The 22,462-nt window shown below is 35.3% G+C and overlaps 1 protein-coding gene across 1 annotated transcript in view; it reads right to left on the bottom strand.

Annotated features, from left to right (window-relative positions):
- Positions 1-21,906, bottom strand: part of LOC136024711 (E3 ubiquitin-protein ligase MARCHF5-like) — a 49,122-nt gene extending 27,216 nt beyond the window's left edge. The window contains exons 1-2 of the mRNA XM_065700126.1: positions 21,802-21,906; positions 2,050-2,149 (exon numbers count right to left, since the gene is read on the bottom strand). Of these exons, the coding sequence (XP_065556198.1) occupies positions 2,050-2,149; positions 21,802-21,851 (150 nt within the window). The 5' untranslated portion in view covers positions 21,852-21,906. The remainder of the gene's footprint in view (positions 1-2,049; positions 2,150-21,801) is intronic.
- Positions 21,907-22,462: the final 556 nt, after the last annotated feature.

Here is a 22,462-nt window from a genome sequence, read left to right as displayed (position 1 = left end):
GGCCCTCCATATCATTCAATGTAGACTTTAACTAGATCACAATACATTTTTACGAAAAAAAACCGTGTAGTGCGGATTCCTACTAGCAAAAGCAGGCACAACATTACCTAGATAAGTTAAAGGACCCTATCTTCAGCTTTTTCGGAATTTTTTTATGCAGTATTTCTATATTGCTCTTAGAAACATATTTTTTATTTAACTTTTTTTTTCATTTCTCAATAATTGTGTAATCTATTAACAATGTTACTGTTTAATATATAGCCCCAAGTGCAGAAAATTGTAGCTTGTGAATGAAAATTGTAACACGTTATTAAACAATCACTTGTCAGCTTTTACAAGGGATATAGGACAATGGGTTGTTAAAGAGTCAAAAAATTTTCCCCGGAAGGGGTTGAAAATACCATAAAATAGGTAGCTTTCTTTCACAAAGGAGTCCTTCGACCAACCTATGAGAGAGGGGGAGTATTCTGACATACCCTACAAGCTAATGTAAATTTAAATATTATCTTTATATGTAGTTTTCATTTTTAGCAGGAAATAGAAACAGAGAGAAAACAAATCAATTTCAGGAAGCAACAAGGCCGAATCCAGGCAGGGGGGGGGGAGGAGGAATAGGGGGATGGGACCCCCCGAGATGTTTGTATGACCTGTGAAAAATGTAACAAATATGGATATAATAAATTCTTATGCGTTTTTTTAGTTTTTTTTTTTTGTTGTAAAACGCCTCCCGAAAAAATTATTGTGTAAAACATCCCCCCAAAAAATCTTGGATACGGCCCTAGGAAGCAACCTTTAAAATTTCCCCTTTCCTTTTAGTCCAAGTAACAAAAATATTTTCCAAACAAAAATGATCACAAAGTATGGAATCAAATAAGAATAAAAAGTCGGCATCATAACTAAACAAAAAATATGTTCTGGCATCAGGACCGAATTTAAAATCTTGACACTCCCAGGCCCAAACGTTTTTACCGCTCCGTTTTGGCGAAATTTCCGGGGAAGTTCCGAAAAATTTAGCAAAAAATATGTTATGGCATCAGGGCCAAATTTAAAGTTTTGACACTCGCAGGCCCAAACGTTTTTACCGCTCCGTTTCGGCGAAATTTCCGGGGAAATCCCGAAAAATTTAACAAAAAAATATGTTCTGGCATCAGGGCCAAATTTAAAGTTTAGACACTCCCAGGCCCAAACGTTTTTACCGCTCTGCTTTGGCAAAATTTCCGGGGAAGTCCCGAACAATTTAACAAAAAATATGTTCTGGCATCTGGGCCGAATTTAAAGTTTTGACGCTCCCAGGCCCAAACGTTTTTACTGCTCCGTTTTGGCGAAATTTCTGGGGAAGTCCCGAAAAATTTGGGGATAGTGGAAGCACTGATGAGAACGTAACTGACGGGCCAAAAGTAATGGAAGAGAGGGGTGGTATCGAGCTCTCAGCTGTCATTCTTGGGAGAAATCTGACAGTTTGTAAGTGGCCAAGGAATTCTTGTGTTGTTTTGAAATCACTTTTTTTGCGAATAGGCTGCATGGCAATGGAGTTCACCTTGTGCTTTGACCATAAATAACATTGGCCTTGTTCTTGTTAAGAAAAAAACAACCAATCAGTGATAACTTATTGCACCCTCTGCCATTGTGCACCCCTAGGCCCAGGCCTGTCTGACATGCTCTACAATAAAATTTATAGGTTTTAATGTTGCAGTTGATTTCTGAAAACGTACTTCTAAAACAAAAAGAAAAAACTAGCATGAAAATGGATTAAACATCTGGCAAAGACGGTAGGGAATTATAAAACAATTGTTCAAGCTTTCCATTTACAACCTGCAAATCTTATTCAACAGAAGAAGAAAAAAAACATAAATAAGTAAGAAAAAACTAAATAAAAGAACAACATAGAGGAAAGACAGAAAGTACAGCACAACCAGAATTATCTTTTAATAACGGCAGATAAATTTCCCCCCCCCCTGACCTACTATAATAAGTTTACCTGTGTGTTCCTATTTGGTAGAGCTAAATACAAATTTATCTTATCATTTATTAACTCGACAAAAAACTTACCCACTGACCTGATCCTTTGCATTTGCAGGGGTTAACCCATAAATCTGGAGCTTCATCATCTTCATCTGTACCAAAACATACCCAGCAAGTCTTTAGAGGACTGTAAACAGAAAAAAAAACGGATTACAAAATAAATTAGCAAAGAAAAAGAAAGACTGCCTATTAGCCAGTTGATCAGAACTTTAAATTACAAAAATATGATGATTCTACATGCAGAAACTAATGTAGCATGAATGAAACAGTGTAATGTGTTGATATAATCCTATATTAATAATAATCAAATTATTTTGACCGATCAATTATTTATAAACTATACACATACATACTATGCGTATTATAGACTGATTATATGACTTACTTATTATTTACTTACTATAGTACATACTATGGGCCTATACTATACATACTTTACAAACTATACATATTATTTATAAACTATGCATATAAATCTTCAGTTAGATATAGTCAAATCTTCAGGAGAACTAAATTATATATCTCAAAAGCAGGAAGAGTACATTTCTTCAAAATTACGTTTTATGTTTCAATGTTCTATTTTTGCATCTTCACACACTTTTGTAAGGCCTATTTACACCATGAACAGCTCTTAAGGTAAGGGGGAGGGGACATCCGCTAACTTTACATCAAAACGTGAAGCCTTTTGAATGTGCAGTTAGTCACTTTGACCTCTCAGAGTCTTGTGTAGCGTCTATCTGCCTTCGGACGTTGAGTGCTACACAGAACACTCAACTAACAAAACTAATCGACCAATTGATATTTCACCCTGGATTAGACTTGCAATTAAGACTCAGCCAGCAATATTTGAATATATCTCAAATTACAAGTCAATAAGTAACTATTTGAGGCATTATGATGCTAATTGAATCAACCATAAAAGTTTTCAGATTCAAAGGTAATCTGCCCTGAAATATTCTTGTAGTACAAAGCATGGTAAGAGTTTTTTTTGCACTGGAAATAAGGTAAAAAAAGGTAAAGAATACGGCATTAGACTTTACAGTCCCTACCGGCGGTGCTGATCTCCGTTTCTTGGCCCTTCAGCCAGGAAGTGCCATGGGGGGGTTGGGGGCCAACCATCCTGTGCTTTCGCACACCCTACCTGTTTACCTTCCCCAAATTTCTCCAGGTACCCATTTAGAACTGGGTCGACTCTGGCTAGGCTTACAGAGTCACGCCACTGACCGCCGTCCCAAACTAAATAATTGGGTACACTGGGATTTGAACCCGCATCCTCTCAGACGAAGGATTCTAAATCTAGCGCACCAATCCACTCGGCCAGGAGCAACATTAAAACTTAAAACGAACAGAAACTATTTTCACTCTTTACATTGAAGTCTTAGAGTACAATCACAGGAAACCCCACCAAGCACTTTAAAATGAACATAAATCTCACTTGGATGTAGAAATTGACCATGTGTCACTTCAAGTAAAAACTCTACTTCTGGTAGTCGAGTCAACAAAAAATATTACAAGATTTTTTTGTAACCTCTTATACCAAGAATTTTGCAAGAGGCCTGCAGTTGTAACTTGCAGCAAAAGGATAACCTACTTATATCACTGGGTTCGTCAGTCTTAAATTTATCCATTTGCCCAAGTATATTTTAGATTCTACTGAAGACTTTTTCTTTAAGATGGATCTGAACTTACTTTAAAAATAGGAAAATTGTCCCATTTTCAACTAAGACTCGGAAGTATTTCAATCTAAAAATCATTTACACCAAATTTCAAAATTTAGTTCATCAGATACAAATTGAGTTCCAATAAAAGAGAAAATACTTCACCTTGTAGAGTAAAAAAACTATTGCTGAGAAACTTTGCTTTACTTGAGGTTTTAGACTTCCTGTTCAATTCAATGTTGTGTGAATAAATCAAGTAAGCCTATGATTTATCAGAGGCATGTATTCACTTCGCCTATAGCAGAGGCCATAAGGCTTCAATGTTTGATTATTATTAATAAAAAAAAACTTGCATAAAAAGAAGTTTTCTAAGAAAAGTGAAAAGCCATGTTGAACTCGGGACCAACAGAAATTAATTCATATATTGGTTAAAACTCAAAAGGACCATACTGTTAAAGAATAAACGAAATCCCAAACGAACAGAAATTTAAATTTAAATTACCTATATTAGAAACATAAAGATAACAGGTGCAAACATACATGAATGAATAAATCTCATATAGGTTCAATATTTTTTTTATTATACCCCCCAGAAGTGCTCCATATGCAAGGAGTGGTGTTATAAACTTCGGATGGGCTCATTAATTAGAAATAGTAATTTCTAGTGCTCTTTTTAAGAGTCAAATATAATTGGAGGGCCCCAAGCCCCCCTTCATTCCTTCTTTTCCCCAACTGCAGACTACCAAAATTTTGAGAAGGCTTTTATGTCCAAAATAGTCAAAAGAAGTAATTAAAATAATTATGCCTCGAGGGTTGACAAGACCCCCCACTTCCTCCAGGGCAAGGGCAGTAAGTTATGCAAGCTGTCCATTGTTCATATAAGGCTTTTACGAAATGGGTAATCGTATAGACTTTGGAAAAGGCTAATTCGATTTAAATCAAAAGTTCTAGCTCTTTTTTAAAAGTCAGGAATAATCGAACGGTGAGCACCCCCCCCCAGTCATTTTTGCCTAAATCCTTCCGATCAAAATTTTGAATTAGCTATTTTGTTCAAAATCATCCAAATGTCAACCAACTATATTCTGGGTTTGAATCCCCCCAGCCCTGGGAGAAAGCGATGTAGGCTATACTAGCAGGCTAGCAGCCCATCGTTAAGATAGTGATTCTATGGAAAACGGTGATCGTATAAACTTTGGAGAAGGTTCATTCGGCTGGAAATCAAAATTTATTATGTCCTATTTAAGAATCGAAAGTGATCAAAAAGTAACAAGCCCCCCACCCTTGTTCCTTTTTTCCCCAAAATGCATCTTATCAAAATTTCCAACAGCTATTTTGTTCAAAATAGTCCAAAATTCAAATTACTATAAGCCCCCAGGGCAAGGGTTGCAACTTATATAAATTGTCTATTATTAGAACATTTGGTTTTTATGGAAGGAGTGGTCATATTAACTTTGGAAGGGAATCATTTGATCGGAAATCGAAACTTCTAGTTCTTTTTTAAGAGTCAAAAGTGATTTAACTCTTAAATCACTCAAGTGATTTGAGCCCACGTCTCAATTTTTCAAAAGGCATCCGGTCAAAATTTTGAGATTGCCATTTTGTTCAAAAAAGTCCAAAGGCCAAATAACTATGCTTCCGGGGTTGAATCCCCTCCACCCACAACCCCGGGGAAATGGCTCTGAGTTACGAAGCATGCTTACTGTTGCTTTGACGCTTCGTTTACTTTAACACTTGGATTTAGTGATTTACCTGGCCACTTCGATTTACGGTGTAAGGGCTGTAAGTTATGCAAGTTGCTTATTGTTACTTTGATATTTTGTTTACTTTGGCATTGTTTTGACACTTTGATGGACGTTTAATGTTGAAAAAAAATTTAATTTTAAAAAAGACATTTTTAAAAACTTGACTTTTTGCAATAAAAACGAACAAAAATTTAATTAAAAAAAAATTTTGCGATAAAGAAGTTTTTAAAGAAAAGTAAAAGCCATATTAAACTTAAGATCAGCAGATACAAATACCTGTTAAAATTCAAACTCAAAACGACATGAAGCTACTATCCAAGAACAAATGAAAACAAAACGAACAGAAATTAAATAAACAATCATAGCAAAAAAAAATCAACAAATAATAATATAAAAGAATAAACAAATCTAAAAGCGAGTTACACTAAAATTGAATACGCAAATCAAGCTTAAAACAAAAGAAACATTTTGGTACTGAAGAATAAATGAAACCCAAAACGAACAGAAATTAAATAAACAATCAATACAAACAAACTTACAACAGATACTTATATAAATGAATAAATAAATCTCAAAACTAGTGAAACTTACAATGAATATGCAAATCAAGCTTGAAAAGAACAAAAATCACTACAAACAAGAGTTTGGGTATCGCCTCATTCTCTAACTGTAAAAGTATAAAGCATACTGGGTCATTGGCACTTTACTGATAACAGATTATATTACAATTTTTTTTAATTAATGATGAAAATAAACATTAAAATTAAAGTAAAATTTTGAACTGATGAGCTTTCAGCAATTAACATCATTATGCATCAAATGTTTAGTTTGATTTATTAGTTTTTTCTAAAATTGTTCAAGAAGATTATAGTTTAACTACAAACAAGAGTTTGGATAATGCCCCCTTCCTTAACTGTAAAAACATGAAGCCTCCTGCGTCATTAGCGCTTAACTGAAAACGAATTGTATTATAATCATTTTCTTTTCCAGTTCTCACAGCATTGAAAATGAAAATAGAATTACAGTGAAATAAAATCTTGAACTGGTGGATCTTTCAACAATTAATATTTATCAAAATTCAATTTGATTTTGTTTATACTTTCCAAGACTGTTCATGACACATACAGTTTTCAGTAAAGCAGCAATGCCGCAGTAGGTTTTAGACTTTTACAGTGAGAGAAAGATATCCAAAATCTTGCGTGTACTGATTGTGTTGCGAGAGCAACACTTTGGTTTTGTCCCGTTTTTTTTTTTTTTTTTTTCCTATGCCGCCGATGTCGGCTTATTCCTGGAAACTGGTAAGGGTTTAACCTGTGCGGTTTTTACGGAAAGTGTGGACCTCAGGCCGGATTGATGAATATGGCATTACATTTTGGAAGCCTCCGCAGAACTCTTGCCTGGGGCCAAAAAGGATGGTTTTTACTTGTCCACGAGCCAGAGCCTATGGTGTGTGAAGTGGAGTTATGTAGCCTATGTCAGAGAGTAGTATCTGAAGTTGTGCAGCCAAGCTTTCGTTTCATCAAACCATGTTTCTGCTTTCGAGTGGAAAGCTCCGTTCTAGAAGGCAAGCAGGCAGGCACTACTTTCAAATTGAAGATGGACTAAAAGCTATAAGTGTTAAATATATGCAGCAGTTACCCGCGGCCCCACAGCCAATATATCTTCTTTGACTGATAAATAGAAAAATTTACAGAAGCAAAAAAGCGGCATTTTCCCGCGGGTCCGAAAGTGCTGCCGTGATTTTCGGCCGAAATCAATTGTGAGACATGTAGGGGACTTGTAAGGAAAGGTCAACTGTTAGCTCATAATCATCTTCGGCAGTGAGGGGTTTGCAAATGTTGCTATTTGGTGGACCTATTATTTGTTTCCAGTGTATTTGATGATAAGAACGAGTTGGTTCCAGTGGTAAGACATGTAGGGGACTTGTAAGTAATAATCGTCTGTTAGGCTACAATCATCTTTAGTGAAGAGGGGTTTGTAACTTTTGCTAGTTGGTGTAGCCTACCCATACTCACTGTAACCTAGAATTAAGTGTTTACGCAACGGGTACAAATGATAACGTAAAACAACGAGGCAGTTTCGTAATAATTAATAGAGTGTCATCTATGGTATTTTGATCCTGAAAAGTTACGGATAGCTTTATAATACCAACCAGATTATAAAAGATATTGTTCCAAGTCTTGATCCGTCACGATGTCTACGATTGAAAAGGATAAAATTCAACTGGCTACAAAGTCAATTTAGTCCCTTATTTCGATATTCTTTTGTTATTGTTGTTTTTCAACGCTGAGGAATAGCCTTTGATCATGTGATTACTGATCGCGTTATTCTTTGAACATAATGTTTTAAAAGCTTCGATAGGCTGACAACTTCAGCGTTTAACCGATAGCAAAGAAACCAAACCAAAGTGTTGCTCTCGCAACACTTTATTCTGCGAAGCCAGACAAAGGTTGCCCCAACACTTCACATTGCTCAGGCAACGTAGGTCTAGTTTTTGTTCGTTTCAAGCTTGATTTGAATAATCAATTTGAGTCTCACTCGTTTTAAGATTTATTTATTCATTTATAATAGTATCTATAACAGTGTATTATTATTAGTGGTAGTAGCAGTAGTATTAATAGCAGTAGTAGCAGGTAAAATGAGGATGAAGGAAACAGTGCCTTTCATATACGAAGTAATTTCTGTTCGTTTTAAGTTTTAATGTTGCTCCTTACTTTCAGTTAAAAAAACTTTTTTTTTTATTTAATTCTTTAAGGATCTATACTTTCTTTGCCCGCCCACATCTTGAATACGCTTGTCCAGTTTGGCATCCTGGCATCTCCCTTCATGAATCAGAAAAACTGAATGGATTCAAAAGAGAGCCCTGAGAATAATTTTAAAGAAGCTCGCTCCTTTTAAAATTAAATTAAAATAACTTTTTTTCAACTGAAAGTAAGGAGCGACATTATAACTTAAAACAAACAGAAAATATTCCGTATCTGAAAGGGGCTATCCCCTCCTCAACGCCTCGCTCTTTATGCTAAAGTTTTTTATTGTTTTAAACACTAGAGTTGTGAGAAAGAGTCAAACTTTAGCGTAAAGAGCGAGGCGTTGAGGAGGGGACAGCCCCTTTCAGATACGGAATAATTTTATTTGCGAACGTTTTTATTAGTAATTTATTAGTAATTCGTAGCCTAACTTACAAATTAACTTACGTAACGAACTTCTATATTTGTATGTTTTATTACGTATGTGAGGGGGTTCGCCCCATCTTCAATACCTCGTTCTTTACGCTAGAGTTCGAATCTTTGTTCCAATTCTTTAAGAATGACCCCTGAATCACAAAGTCCGTTTAATGTGAATAAATAGATCTTTTGAAATTACTCAAAATTACTAAAAGTGAGGTATTGAAGAGGGGATGAACCCTGTCATATATGTAATAATTTCTGTTCGTTTAAAGCTTTAATGTTGCTCCTTACTTTCAGCTGAAAAACTTGTTTTTTATTTAATTTCTCATTGTTTTTAAATAATACTAGAAACTCCTGCGCCAACTTCATGGAAATTTTCTTCCCCCATGATATATTCCTCCATGAAAAGATACTCTCACGTAACCCCCGACCCCCCCCCATCAGAGAAAAGACACTGAAAACGTCAGTATACTTTGTCAATAACCAATACTATATGTAAACAATGGGCAAAGTTAATAACTTTCAGCCCTTCTCCCGGGGATTGTGGAGGATTAAGTCGTCCTCAAAGACATATTTATTAAATTTTCGACTATGCTGGATAAAATGGTGATCTTAAAATTTTGATCCGGTGATTTTGGGAAAAATGAGCGTGGGAGGGGGCCTAGTTGCCGTCCAATTTTTTTGTCACTTAAAAAGGGCACTTGAACTTTTAATTTATGCTAGAATGAGCTCTCTCGAGACATTCTAGGACCGCTGGGTCGATAAGATCACCCCTGGGGGAAAAAACAACAAAAACCAAATAAACACGCATCTGTCATCTGCCTTCTGGCAAAAAATACAAAATTCCACATTTTTGCAGATAGTGACTTGAAACTTCTACAGTAGGGTTCTCTGATACGCTGAATCTGATGGTGTGATTTTGATTAAGATTCAATGACTTTTAGGGGGTGTTCCCCCCTTTTTCCGAAATTAAGGCAAACATTCTCAGGCTCGTGCCTTTTAATAGGTATGACTAAACTTGATGAAACTTATATATTTGAAATCAGCATAAAAATCTGATTCTTTTAATGTATATATTGGTATTAAATTTGTTTTTTAGAGTTTTGGTTACTATTGAGCCGGGTCGCCCCTTACTACAGTTCGTTACCACGAACTGTTTGAAAGGCCAATCTGGAAACTCTTGAGCACAGGAGAGGAACGCTGTGCCTCCGTTTTTTTAAAAAATTGCAACAATCGACCTTCACAAGGGAAACATTTTCCCCAAATACACTCCCCATCAGACAACCCGTGCCACATACTGTTTCTGAACCCTTTCTTTTTGTGTCCCCCATTCGTTGCTTAGCCTCTAGGTATGAAAAAACCTTTGTCCCCTTCGTTACTGATAAAATAAACCGCTAGTTTTCCTTCTGTTATTTTTTCTTTGGTACTGCTGATAACCAAGTTTTATGTTTGTTAGGTTCTTTTGTTCCCTCCCCCTTGTTTATATGTTTTCTTTTGTTGACCTTTTTAACCCTAATTTCATTTCACTCTTTTTTAGTTTTATTTTAGTTTTTACCTTTTTAACTTTCTGGCATTTTGCCGCTTAATTTTTTTTTTTTACTAATGAATGACTGCCTTTCCGATATGCTGTTTTTGGCATTGTTTAGTCAGTTTTTTTAGTTTTTGTGCTGTTTAATCATTTTTTTTTCTTTATGACTCCGAAATGTGAATTCGGTCCTTCGGGCCTTGTGATAGACATTTTTCGAAATAAAAAATGTCTCATCTTATCTTGTATCAGCAATATTTTTTAGGACGGATAATGCTGGTTTCTAGGAAAGTAAGGTTCTATTAAAAACTTTTAGTCTCCTAGTAATATTCAGTTATTATAAGCTTTACTATTCGTTCTTTACTTTAATTGTATGTAACTTATATTCCATAAGTCTCTGATGGTACAATTAAAATCATACCCACTTGTCACGCGGAAAACCAGGGTTCGATTCCCCGTCAGGGAGAACTTTTGATGTACCTCAGTTTAAAGGAAACTTTGGAAACGGTGTCGAGAGGAAACTTTGGGGGATATCATGAGAACTTTTAATGTATTGAGTTTAAAGAAAACTTTGGAAACTGTATCTAGAGGAAACTTTGGGGGATATCATGAGAACTTTTAATGTATTGAGTTTAAAGGAAACTTTGGAAACTGAGTCAGGAGGAAATTTTGGGGGATATCATGAGAACTTTTAATGTATTGAGTTTAAAGGAAACTTTGGAAACTGTGTCAGGAGGAAATTTTGGGGGATATCATGAGAACTTTTAATGTATTGAGTTTAAAGAAAACTTTGGAAACTGTATCTAGAGGAAACTTTGGGGGATATCATGAGAACTTTTAATGTATTGAGTTTAAAGGAAACTTTGGAAACTGTGTCAGGAGGAAATTTTGGGGGATATCATGAGAACTTTTAATGTATTGAGTTTAAAGGAAACTTTGGAGACTGGATCAAGAGGAAATTTTGGGGGTTTAGTTCTTTACTGTTTTAAAAAGAAGAGTTGAGAGAAAGAGTCAAACTTTAGCGTAAAGAGCGGGGCGTTGATGAGGAAGCAGTCCCTTTCATATACGAAGTAATTTCTGTTCGTTTTAAGTTTTAATGTTGCTCCTTACTTTCAGTTAAAAAAACTTGTTTATTTTATTTAATTTATGAACGTTTTTGAATCAATGCATGTTTTGATTTTGGCTCTCCGCAGAGCAATAATTAAAACAAAATTTGCATTTTTTTTTTTTTTTTGGCTAAATGGCTTTCTCATAGTTTTGATCGAATGATTTTGAGAAAAAATGAGCGGGGAGGAAGCCTAGTTGCCCTCCGATTTTTTGGTTACTTAAAAAGGCAACTAGAACTTGTAATAATTTACGAATGTTCTTATTAGTAAAAGATATACGTAATTTATAAATTAGCTTACGTAACGAACTTTTGTATCCTCGTATTTTTATTACATATATGAGGGAGTTCACCCTTTCGTCAGTACCTCGCTCTTTACACTAAAGCTTAAATGTTGTCCCAATTCATTAAGAATGACCCCTGAATCACAAAAGCCGTAGAATAAATAGTTGAAATTACTGAAAATACTTTAGCGTAAAGAACAAGGCATTAGGAGGAGGTGAACCCCTCATATGCGAAATAATTTCTCTTCGTTTTAAGTTTTAATGCTGCTCCTTACTTCCAGTTGAAAAAACTTTTTTATATTTATTTTTCCATTGTTTTTTTTAAATAATGCTAGAAAATCCTGCGCTCCCTTCATGGAAATTTTCTTCCCCCATGACAAATTCCTCGATGGAAAGTTCCCCCAACATCCCCTTCTTCTCAACCCCTCCCCCCAACCAAAAAATCCCCCTGAAAACGTCCGTACACTTCCAAATAACCATTACTATATGTAAGCACTGGTCAAAGTTTGTAACTTGTAGCCCCTCCCAAGGGGACTGTGGGGGAGTAAGGCGTCCCCAAAGACATAGTTATAAGGTTTTTTGACTACGCTGAATAAAATGGCTATCTCAGAATTTCGATTCGTTGTCTTTGGGAAAATAATTAGCGTGGGAGGGGCCTAGGTGCCCTCCAGTTTTTTGGGTCACTTAAAAGGGGCACTAGAACTTTTCATTTCCATTAGAATGAACCCTCTCGCAACATTCTAGGACCACTGGGTCAATACGATCACCCCTGGGAAAAAAAACAAAAAAAAAAACAAACAAACAAATAAACACGCATCCGTGATCTGCCTTCTGGCAAAAAATACAAAATTCCACATTTTTGTAGATAGGAGCTTGAAAATTCTACAATAGGGTTCTCTGATACGCTGAATTTGATGGTGTGATTTTCGTTAAGATTCCATGACTTTTACGGGGTGTTTCCCCCTATTTTCTAAAAAAAAGGCAAATTTTCTCAGGCTCGTAACTTTTGATGGGCAAGACTAAACTTGATGAAATTTATATATGTCAAATCAGCATTAAAATGCAATTCTTTTGATGTAGCTATTGGTATCAAAACTCCATTTCTTAGAGTTTTGGTTACTATTTAGCCGCTCCTTACTACAGTTCGTTACCATGAACTGTTTGATGGGAAGGGGGCGATAAATTTATTCAAGAGCTTAAGGAGAGACCTGGACGCATTTGCTTTATGGATAATATCTTTCACGTGGATATCCCACTTTAAATAAGAGGAGATTGTAACCCCAAATAACTTAAGGAAGACACAGAAATACCTGGGGGGATAGGGGTGAGGAAAACGGATGAGGTTTTAAGGAAACATATTGGCATTATCATAGTTTTAGAGGGGTTTACTCTCATGTCTAAGACAGCAGTGTCATCTGCAATATCATTGAGGATACTCATAGTGTTGTTTACTAAGTTTCGGTAGTAGGTTTCAACCACCGTTAGGTCATCCACAAATTTCCATCTGTCGGGAAATTCTTTAGCAAGGCTATTTATCATAACAGAAAAAAGGAGAGGACCTAGGAGAATACCTTGAGGTGCTCCATTGTGGACAGGGGGGGACTGGAACATTAATTCTGATATTTAGCTACTTGCGATCTATTTGATAAAAAGGAGGCAACCAATTTCACCAGAAAAGAATAAATATTGAAATCAGTTACAAGTTTCTCAACTAAAATATTGTGGTTACAAGGACAAATGCTTTTTGAAGGTCAATGGAAATTAAATTTAGCCAGCAATTAGGTTTTTTCGAGAATTTTCCCCATTGAGTCAATAAAAAAACAAGGTAATGGGTTTTAAAACTTAATTTGATGTTCCTGAATTGTCTCTGGTCAGTAAAAAGTAGGATTTTCTCCTTTAATCAAACTACAAGGAATCCTTCATTTAGTTTAGAGAATATAGGAATGTGTGAAATAATTAAACACCTTCAAAACCAGGTTTTTCGTCTTTCTTTTTCAAGGAGGTTATGAAACCATGTTTCAAAATTTGCGGATATCGGCCAGACTCAGTAATCTCATTGAAAGTAACAGACAAGGACTTTGAGAGAAAGTCAAGGAAAGCACCAATAAGAGGAAACGGGATAACCGAAGGGCAAACACTTGTTTTTCGTGCTTTCTCAATTCTTTTTTCGATCTGAGACGGAGATATGGTGGGGAAAAGAGGTGGGAGAACATCAGAAGGTAATTGATAAGACAATGCCGGAAGGCTCTGAACGATAGAAGCAAGGAACTTGTCAAGATTATTAGCAACAACTTCTGGGGATTCAGGTAGGTTGAAATGAAGCTGGTCTAGACTCCTACCACATAACTTTTTTACCTCGGAATTCCAATTTTTTTGATTTATTGGTAAACAATTCTTTGACCTTGTTCGGGTAGTAGAATCGGGCAGATTTAAGTATTTCCCTTTTAATTGCTTTTCTTAGTTTATTAGCTTCATCCAGTTTATCATTTCTGAAAAGATTCAATTTTTTCTAATTAGCGCTTTTATGGGTTGATTAATGAATGGTTTGTCACTGGAAAACTTTTTAAAATCTTTTTTTTGAGAAAGAAATATAGTTATTTATCGTTTAGCTTTTTCCAAAAGGTAGTGATTTTTTTCATCAAGATCATGCAAATTATAAATATTAGATCAATCCTCAGAACTCAGCCACGTTCCAAAAGAAAGAAGGCCAGTTTTTTGAAGGGGGCGGAAAGAGACACAAGTTACTAAGAATGTATGCTTAAAATCAAAAGAGGGGGGCAGGAGGAGGGAAAATGATAACTCCCACCCAATGATGGCAAGGCTGAGGGGGGACTGTAAAAATTATTCAGATTAGTTAGAATTACATCTAGAGAGGTATTTCCCCTAGATGTTGGTATTTCAACTATTTACTTAACTTTTAGAAAAGAGCAAATTGAATTCATTTTAAGTTCATTGGCTGTCTTCTTGCTGTCTCTTCATTGGCTGTCTTCTTGCTGTCTCGATAAGGGGTTAGGTTAGGAAAACGAAACTTTCAGGGATGGGTCTACAGGCAAAGTATGTCCCGGGAAGGTATTTTGAAGTACCTACCTCCACTCCCTCTCCCTCTAGACCTTTGATGACCTTTAAGGGTCTTGACCTTTGAAAATGTGTGTTATAAAAGTGAAACCTTGCAAAATAGATCTTCTGCTTAAATGAAGTGTAACAAAATTGTTTTCAGCTTCACAACTTTGCTCAATCCCAATTTATAAGGTTTTAAAGATATGCAAATACATTCCCTAAATTTTGAAAAAAAAAAACATTGATATGGCTCAGAATTCTACTCAAATAACAGGAGTTGCATTTTGAGAACTAAAGGCAGAGAAAAAGTAACTGGTAACTAAAAATTAAGATAAAATGCTATTTTGTCAAAATTTCAACAGGTATAGACCTATTATGTAGGCAAATTTCAGGGCCCTCTAGAGGGAGAAGGAGTGAAGGTGGGTACTTTAAAAAACCTTCCTGGGATATACTTTAGCCTCTAGATCCATCCCTGAAAGCTTCATTTTCCTAACCTAAACCCTTTCCAAGATAGTCAAAAGTCACTAAACTAGAATTTTATCTAAATTTTCTTTTGGATAATAAGCATCCTAGCTCTTGAATTTGGAGAACAGGAGATGCGAGGTGAAGGTAAAACAGGTAAGTTTAAAGAATTTACCTGTATGGTTGAAATTTTCTAAGAGGAGCAGTCTGAACAACACGAGTTCTCACTCCAATTAGCTGCATCAATTTTACACCCTTTTTTGCTCCTGCATGGAACGAACAATTTCACCTCCCACATTTGACTGTGCTCAAAATGACTCTCAACACACATTTGGGACAAACTAGTTCACCGGGTAACAACCAATGTTCTCACGGTCTGGATGCTAGATGAAGACTGAAAGATTATGGTAGATGATTACTGATACGTCCGTATCAGTAATCTGTATGCACATAATATGCTTTGATTTAGTTCAACGTTTTCCTTCAACGTTTACTCAGATGCTTATTTCAATATCCTCAGCCCTACTAGTCAGCCTGCTACAAAATCATAGTAGCAGTAGCGCGCAAATGTTGCCTTTTTGATCAATTGATCATCTACCTTATCATTTCCAGAATGTTCCACATGTTTTGATTTAGTTCAACATTCCTTGAAAAACTCACGTTAATACCCTTTGTAGTTTGGGAAAGTAGTAGTCAAATATGGATACCTTTTTCCAATAACATATACTAAATGTAAACAATGAACAAAATGACTAACATACTGCCCTTGCACTGAGGCCTCTGGGGGGGAGGGGGTTGACATCACCAAACGCGTAATTACTGAACCTTTCAACAATGCTGAAAAAAAGATGCCTCAAAACTTTGTTTTTGTGAAACGATGGGCATGTTGTTGTTGTTGTTGTTTTTTTTTGGGGGGGGGGCTGGTTCCGTCCCCCCCCCCCGATTTCAAATCACTTTTGGCTCTTAAAAAGGGCACTATAACTTTCAATTTCAAATCAAATGCCCATCTGAAATTTATACAACATCCAACTCCATAAAAACCTTATATGCCCCAAGGGCATAACTTAGAACCCTTTCCCCAGGGTTCTGGGGGTTTTGTCAACCCAAAAAGCATTGTTATAAGTTCTTTGAACTATTTTGTTTTCAAATGGATGTCTCAAAATTTAAATCAGGTGTATTTCAGGAAAAAAGGGTAGTTAGAGGGAAATTGTATCTTCATCACTTCTGACTCTTAAAGAGGAACTAGAACTTCCAATTTTCAAACAAATGAGCCACCTCAAAAATTTATACAGCCATCCCTTCCATGAAAACCTTATATACCCCCAAGCTATAGCTTGCAACCCTTGTCCCTAGGCTCTGCTCTGGCTGTCTGTAACAACACCAAAAGCCTTGGGTTATATGACCTTCAGACTATTTTGAATAAAATGGCTATCTCAAAATTTCCATTGTTTGTATTTCAGAAAAACATTATATGTATCTGTTGGGGGAGGGGTAACTGTACTTTGATCACTTTGACTCTTAAAAAGGGCATTAAAACTCTGGGTTATCCTTCCAATGAGACCCCTCTGAAGCATATACTACCACCCTTTCTACAAAAACCTTATATGCCCCAGGGCATAGCTTGCAACCCTTGTCCTAAGGGCTGTGAGGTGGTTGTCATCCTCAAGACACAATTTCCAGACCCTTCAACTATGCTGAACAAAATTAATATTTCAAAATTGTGAGTGGATGTGTTTTGGGAAATGAGGAGTGTTGAGGGGGGCAATAGGAGTGGCTACTCTCAAATCACTTTTGATTCTTAAAAAGGGCATTTTAACTTCTGATTTCAAATCAAGTGATCATCAGCTGAACTTTATACAACCAGTCATTCCATAAGAACCCTATATGCTCCCGGGGCATAACTTACAACCCTTGCCCCAGGGACCTGGGAGCTTATGCCAACAGTAAAAGCATTCTTGTATGTTCTTTGGACTATTTTGAACAAGAGAGTATGCTATTGAAGTAGGTACTATTCAAGTGGTAGAGTAGAAAAGTAACTATTTAACAAACACCCTTCTTGGTGAATTTAAAAACATTATGCAACACATTATAAAGAATAAGCAAACATTAAACAATCACAAATATAAGTGTTGGTGCTTGGCTTTTACTAAAATTGTCAGCAATGACCAACTGTAGACATCAGCAGTATAGTGTAAACAAGCTTCTGGGTGGGTGAAGGGGATGTCAAATGCACTTGGCTTTTTCAGCCTGGTTCACCACTAATGGTATAGTACACATCCCCCTCCACTCCCACAAGCCCCCACACCTAGAACAGGATGCTAAATCTCATAGGGTGATAGGGTGAACCTATCAATTTGACCTATCAAGTTATTGTATGAATATCATTATAAAAGGCACTAAGTCTTATTATCTTTTTCATTCAGGTAATTCCATTCACTCTTTATCTACCTTCTTTTTCTTCAACAATTCCATTTCTGTTCTATTTGCAGATTTAGAGGGTTTTTTCATTTCCACTCTTTAAAATTTTAAAACAAGAGAATCTAACCTAGGACTTACAGATTTTAGGATGTAAAAGCACCTTAAATATCAGGGAAAAATCAACCTGAGCAAACAAGGCAAAACAGGAAGCATAGAACACTTTTCAATTTTGTGATTAATTAGGCTTACCTTTTCAGCTGATGATAAGGTTTCAAAGGCTGTATATTCAGTAAAATATTGATGTGGAACATACTAAGAAGTGTAATGGAGCCACATTTTACTTGTTTTACTTATGTTAAAAAATGAGCATGGATTAATTAAAATAAAAAATTATCTATTCAAAGTAAAGAGCAAATTTTACAATTAAAACAAGCAACAGTTTTAAAGCTATTTAATAAATTGTAGTTTTTTTCCAAATTGTTGGGGTGCAACTGCCCCCCCTTGCTTCCCTACCTCAGCGACAGCACTGCCCCAAAGGCATAACTTACAACCCTTTCCCCAGGCTCTGAAGGTTTTTTCAACCCCAAAAGCCTTGTTATATGATCTTCAGACTATTTTGAATAAAAGTCTATTTAATTTTAACTGGAAGTATTTTGGGATGTTAGTTGGATGTGTTAGGGGAAATTATGGGCATGAGGAGGGTGCTGGTTGCCCTCCAATTACTTTTGACTTTTGAAAAGGGCACTAGCCTTTTCATTTTCCAATTGAATGAGCCCTTTTTGAAGTTTTGATGACAACTCCTTCTAAAGAAAGTGTCCTGGTAAAAAAAAAACATACTGACTCAATCACACTTCCAAGATACTCGGCACATAGCTAAAATTATCAAGAAAGAAATGAAGTAAACACAGAACCTTTTTGATCTGATAGGTAATGCTGCACTAAAATTTGTTTTAGAAATATATGACAAGACAAGTTTATTTTCCAACTATCAAGAAAAAGAATGTGTTTGTTGTTTATTTGCTAACTTCCAAACTGAAATTTTCCTTTTGATCTTGGATGCAGCCCTAGCTAAAACTGATAAAACCAGAAGGGCAGAAGGAACAAGAATTATCAAAATACAATAACATAACATGTTAACATAACTGTAAAGTAAGAAACTAATTTTTCTGCTAATTAGTGACCTTTTGTCACCAAGAAAAGAATCAACTGATAATCCACTTGCAATCCATGATCCATTTGAATATCCATATTGAATGATATCCATAATCCATTTCAATAATCAATTCATATATTGAATGATATCCATAATCCATCTGAATCAATTTGCAAAAAAAATCAACATTCTTTTTTGGGATTCTGTGTGTTCTGCTAAAGTTTTTAGAAAGATGTATCAATTTTCTTATCAGTGTTCTTATTTATCCTTCTTTTTTTCAAAAGAAGACTGACATAATATTGAGGGATTGAGGGGCAAAAATTGACAAAAGCTTATGGTCATGATTCCCAAACTAGGAACTGTATTGGACATGACATTTGCAATCTGATTACTGTTGATAGACTGAGCAAGGTCAAGGAAGTTTAAACTTACTGAAGAATTACAAAAGCATTATGGGACTTTCCACTTAACAAGAGGCAAAATAACAAAGAACTTAAAGATGCAAAACCTAAAGAGTATTTGCAGTTAAAGCATTCAGTAAATTAAGTGAGGTGATTGAAGCAGGTAAACAACTAACTGTGAGTGTAGTTAGAGAAGACAATTTTTTGGCTTCTCTAACCTAGAAGCAAAAATTTTTTGACTTCTAAGACAGTAAGTTCTTACTCATTGATCAGCCAGCTACACCATATTGAAGAGCTTCTTGGAACTAAAATAGCCTGTGAAAACAGTTTCTTCCTGCATTAAACAAGCTAGTAACAACCAAACATGAATAAGAGCTTATTACTGCTCTCTGCTTGTTTCTAACAAGCTTCAAATAGGCAATGGATGCAGTTGGAGACATATACCCTACTCATAATCTTGCAAAGCAATATCAAGCTCACCTTGAACATATTATAGCAGCACCAGATACTAAAACTAAAGCAAAACCTGGGCTTTGATATCCTTGCAAAGCCCCCATTAGAATTTTTTAATGGCTGTTTTCCCAGGAATGATATGACAGTAACTGCAGCCTTCTTAAACTTTCAGCATTTCTAGCTCAAAGAGACTGATTATCATCTGGGTCCAAGAAACAACAAAGATGTTTTGGTCATGATGACAAAAAATAACTTGTAGTGCATTTAGGGGGGGGGGGTCCTAGGCCCCAAAGAAGTTTAACAAGATTTTTATAGAGCTTATTCTCTTAGTAGTAGCAGCCCCCTTGATTGTTTGCAGTATAGGTAATGCATTTAAAAACAGCAATAAAAATCTAAAGAATTTAATTTAACAATTGAAACAACAGATCTTAACAATGAAAGATCATATTTTGCTTAAATATACCTATTAAGATTCTTCACTTTTATGATAAATCCTGATTTATAAGGGTTTAAAAGATTTTGGAAAAATATATAATAGATTTGCCAATATTCTAATCTTTACAACTCATGAAATGAAAATGTATAAAAAAACAGGTATAATATCTCACAAAAATCTATTTTTTTACTACTGTAATAACAATAATAGTCTGAATATTTTGGCTTCATATCTAGATCCCTAAACATTTGGAATTCTGCTATCATTAGCAACAAGAAAAACAGTAAATATTTGATGGTTAGCTTCTTCCAAAGAAAACCAACTAGTGGACCAAAAGTATGACCATTGGACTCCTTAGTTTATGCTCATTAAAGGTATCAGTTGTTTTTCTGACAAAATAACCCACATCCCTTTGATGGTCCACAAATATCCAAAGGACATATAAAATACTTAAGGGAAACACTAAAACAGTGAAATTCTTACTTTATAATATGCAGCATATTTATATTATGAAATTATCATGTTTTCTTTCTATGTTACACAGTATTTAAAATCAATTCAAATAATTTTCAATGCAACATTGAAATCATTGATAACCAAACTAGATGTCATCATGTTAAGAATACAAAAGCCTGCTTAACAAAGAACTTATGATGTATCACATGATTCAATTAACAGAAAAATAGGTAATGGTCAAGAATTAGGCCTATTCAGAATAAGACATGCTAGAACAAGAGATATATTTTCTATTACTATTTTATGCTTATTTTCATGGCTTGGCTTGCATTTTGATAATTAATCCCCAGCCCTCCTCTATTAATCTCATATCACATTGGGCTATGATGAAAAAAGCAATATAATGGTAAAATTCTAGTTAATTGACTTCTTGCTATCTTGGAAAGGGTTTAGGTTTGGAAAATGAAACTTTCAGGGATGGGTCTACAGGCTAAAGTACGTCCCAGGAAGATATTTTAAAGTACCCATCTCCACTCCTTCTCTCTCTAGAGGGCACTGAAATTTGCCTACATGACAGGTCTATACCTATTGAAATTTTGAAAAACAACATTTTACCTTTATTTTCAGTTACTAGTTGCTTTTTCTTGGCCTCTAGTTCTGAAAATGCAATTCCTGTTATTTGAGTAGAATTTTGAGCCATATCAATGTTTTTTTTCAAAATTTAGGAAATGTATTTGCATATCTTTAAAACCTCATAAAATGGAATTGAGCAAAGTTATGAAGCTGAAAACAATTTTGTTGTACTTCAATTAAGCAGAAGAACTATTTTGCAAGGTTTTAATTTTATAACACACATATTTTTCAAGGTCATCAAAGGTCAGGGCCATCTAGAGGGAGAATAAGTGGAGGTAGTTGCTTCAAAATACCTTCCTGGGACATACTTTAGTCTATAGATTCATCCCTGAAAGTTTCATTTTCCTAACCTAAACCCTTTCCAAGATAGCAAGAAGTCAATCAACTTCAATTTTACCTGGGCTAATAGAGCCATCAGGGGATAAGATACATTACTAGATAAGCAGCCATGATATTTGCAGAGTAGGCTATAAAATAGGCCTAAGGAATAAAGTGGTAAAAAATGACTTATTAGGCTAGTTAACCCACTAAATACATTCCAAAATGTTTTTTTTTATTTCACCACTGCATTACAGGAAACATCTAGCCTACCCATTTTTCTTTAATTTTGTACTGTTCCAATTGTTAATTGAAAGGTAGTAGGATCTAAGAAAATAGATCCCAATGGAGGCTAAAATCAAAATTCTTGTCAAAACTTCAGCTGAAAGAAAAGTATAGCCTACTCAAGCCTAATTAATAAAACATATTTTCCCTTGGAAATATTCCCGAAAGACTTTAAGATACAAAGGGCCTGGATTTTATCCTAATGTGTAAGAAGACGCTTCATTACCTCAGTGGCTTCCGGGAATCGATTACAACCTTTTCAGTCTCAAGGGACATTTCCAGTCCAAAATCACGATTTTAGATTTTAAATATTTTGCTTCTGTTACCAAATGTTCCAACGTTAATGGTTTCTTCTAAAGTTTATAGATTTATTATGCAAAATGTCGTCCGAGTTTTGTTTTTGGTCAATAAAAACGGCTTGATTCTAACCATTCAACGATGAAACATAAGAGTGAAGTATGTTTCTAAAATGATTATAGCACCATATAATATACCACAGAAAATCAATACAGTTTCGTCAGTTCTTTTATTCTGGTTGTTGGATTGATTCCCTAAATTTTTTCAAAGGAAAGACGTAAAGATTGAACATATATTTTGATTCATGCCGAAACAAAAAAGTTACATTTTTAAGTTTTGGCGTTAAGAAATTTTTCGATCTTGTGGCAAAATTACTTCTGACGAAATAACAATTATTCTGATTCTTTTTTATTAAAAAAGCCCAAATACCTAAAAACAAATCAGTAAGCAAAAGAAGCAAAAGCAAAGCAATATACATAACGCAATGCAATAAGCAAACAAGGGTGGATGGTTGACTAAGTACCAATATTCAACTACTAGAAAGGTTGACTTGAGTTTACCTTTGGATCATCCGATGGTAACTATAGTCT

Source organism: Artemia franciscana, chromosome 3, assembly GCF_032884065.1.
Source record: "Artemia franciscana chromosome 3, ASM3288406v1, whole genome shotgun sequence".
In the NCBI taxonomy this organism is placed as follows: domain Eukaryota; kingdom Metazoa; phylum Arthropoda; class Branchiopoda; order Anostraca; family Artemiidae; genus Artemia; species Artemia franciscana.
Note: the sequence above shows the minus strand (reverse complement) of the source record. Positions and strands in the feature narration are given on the sequence as shown.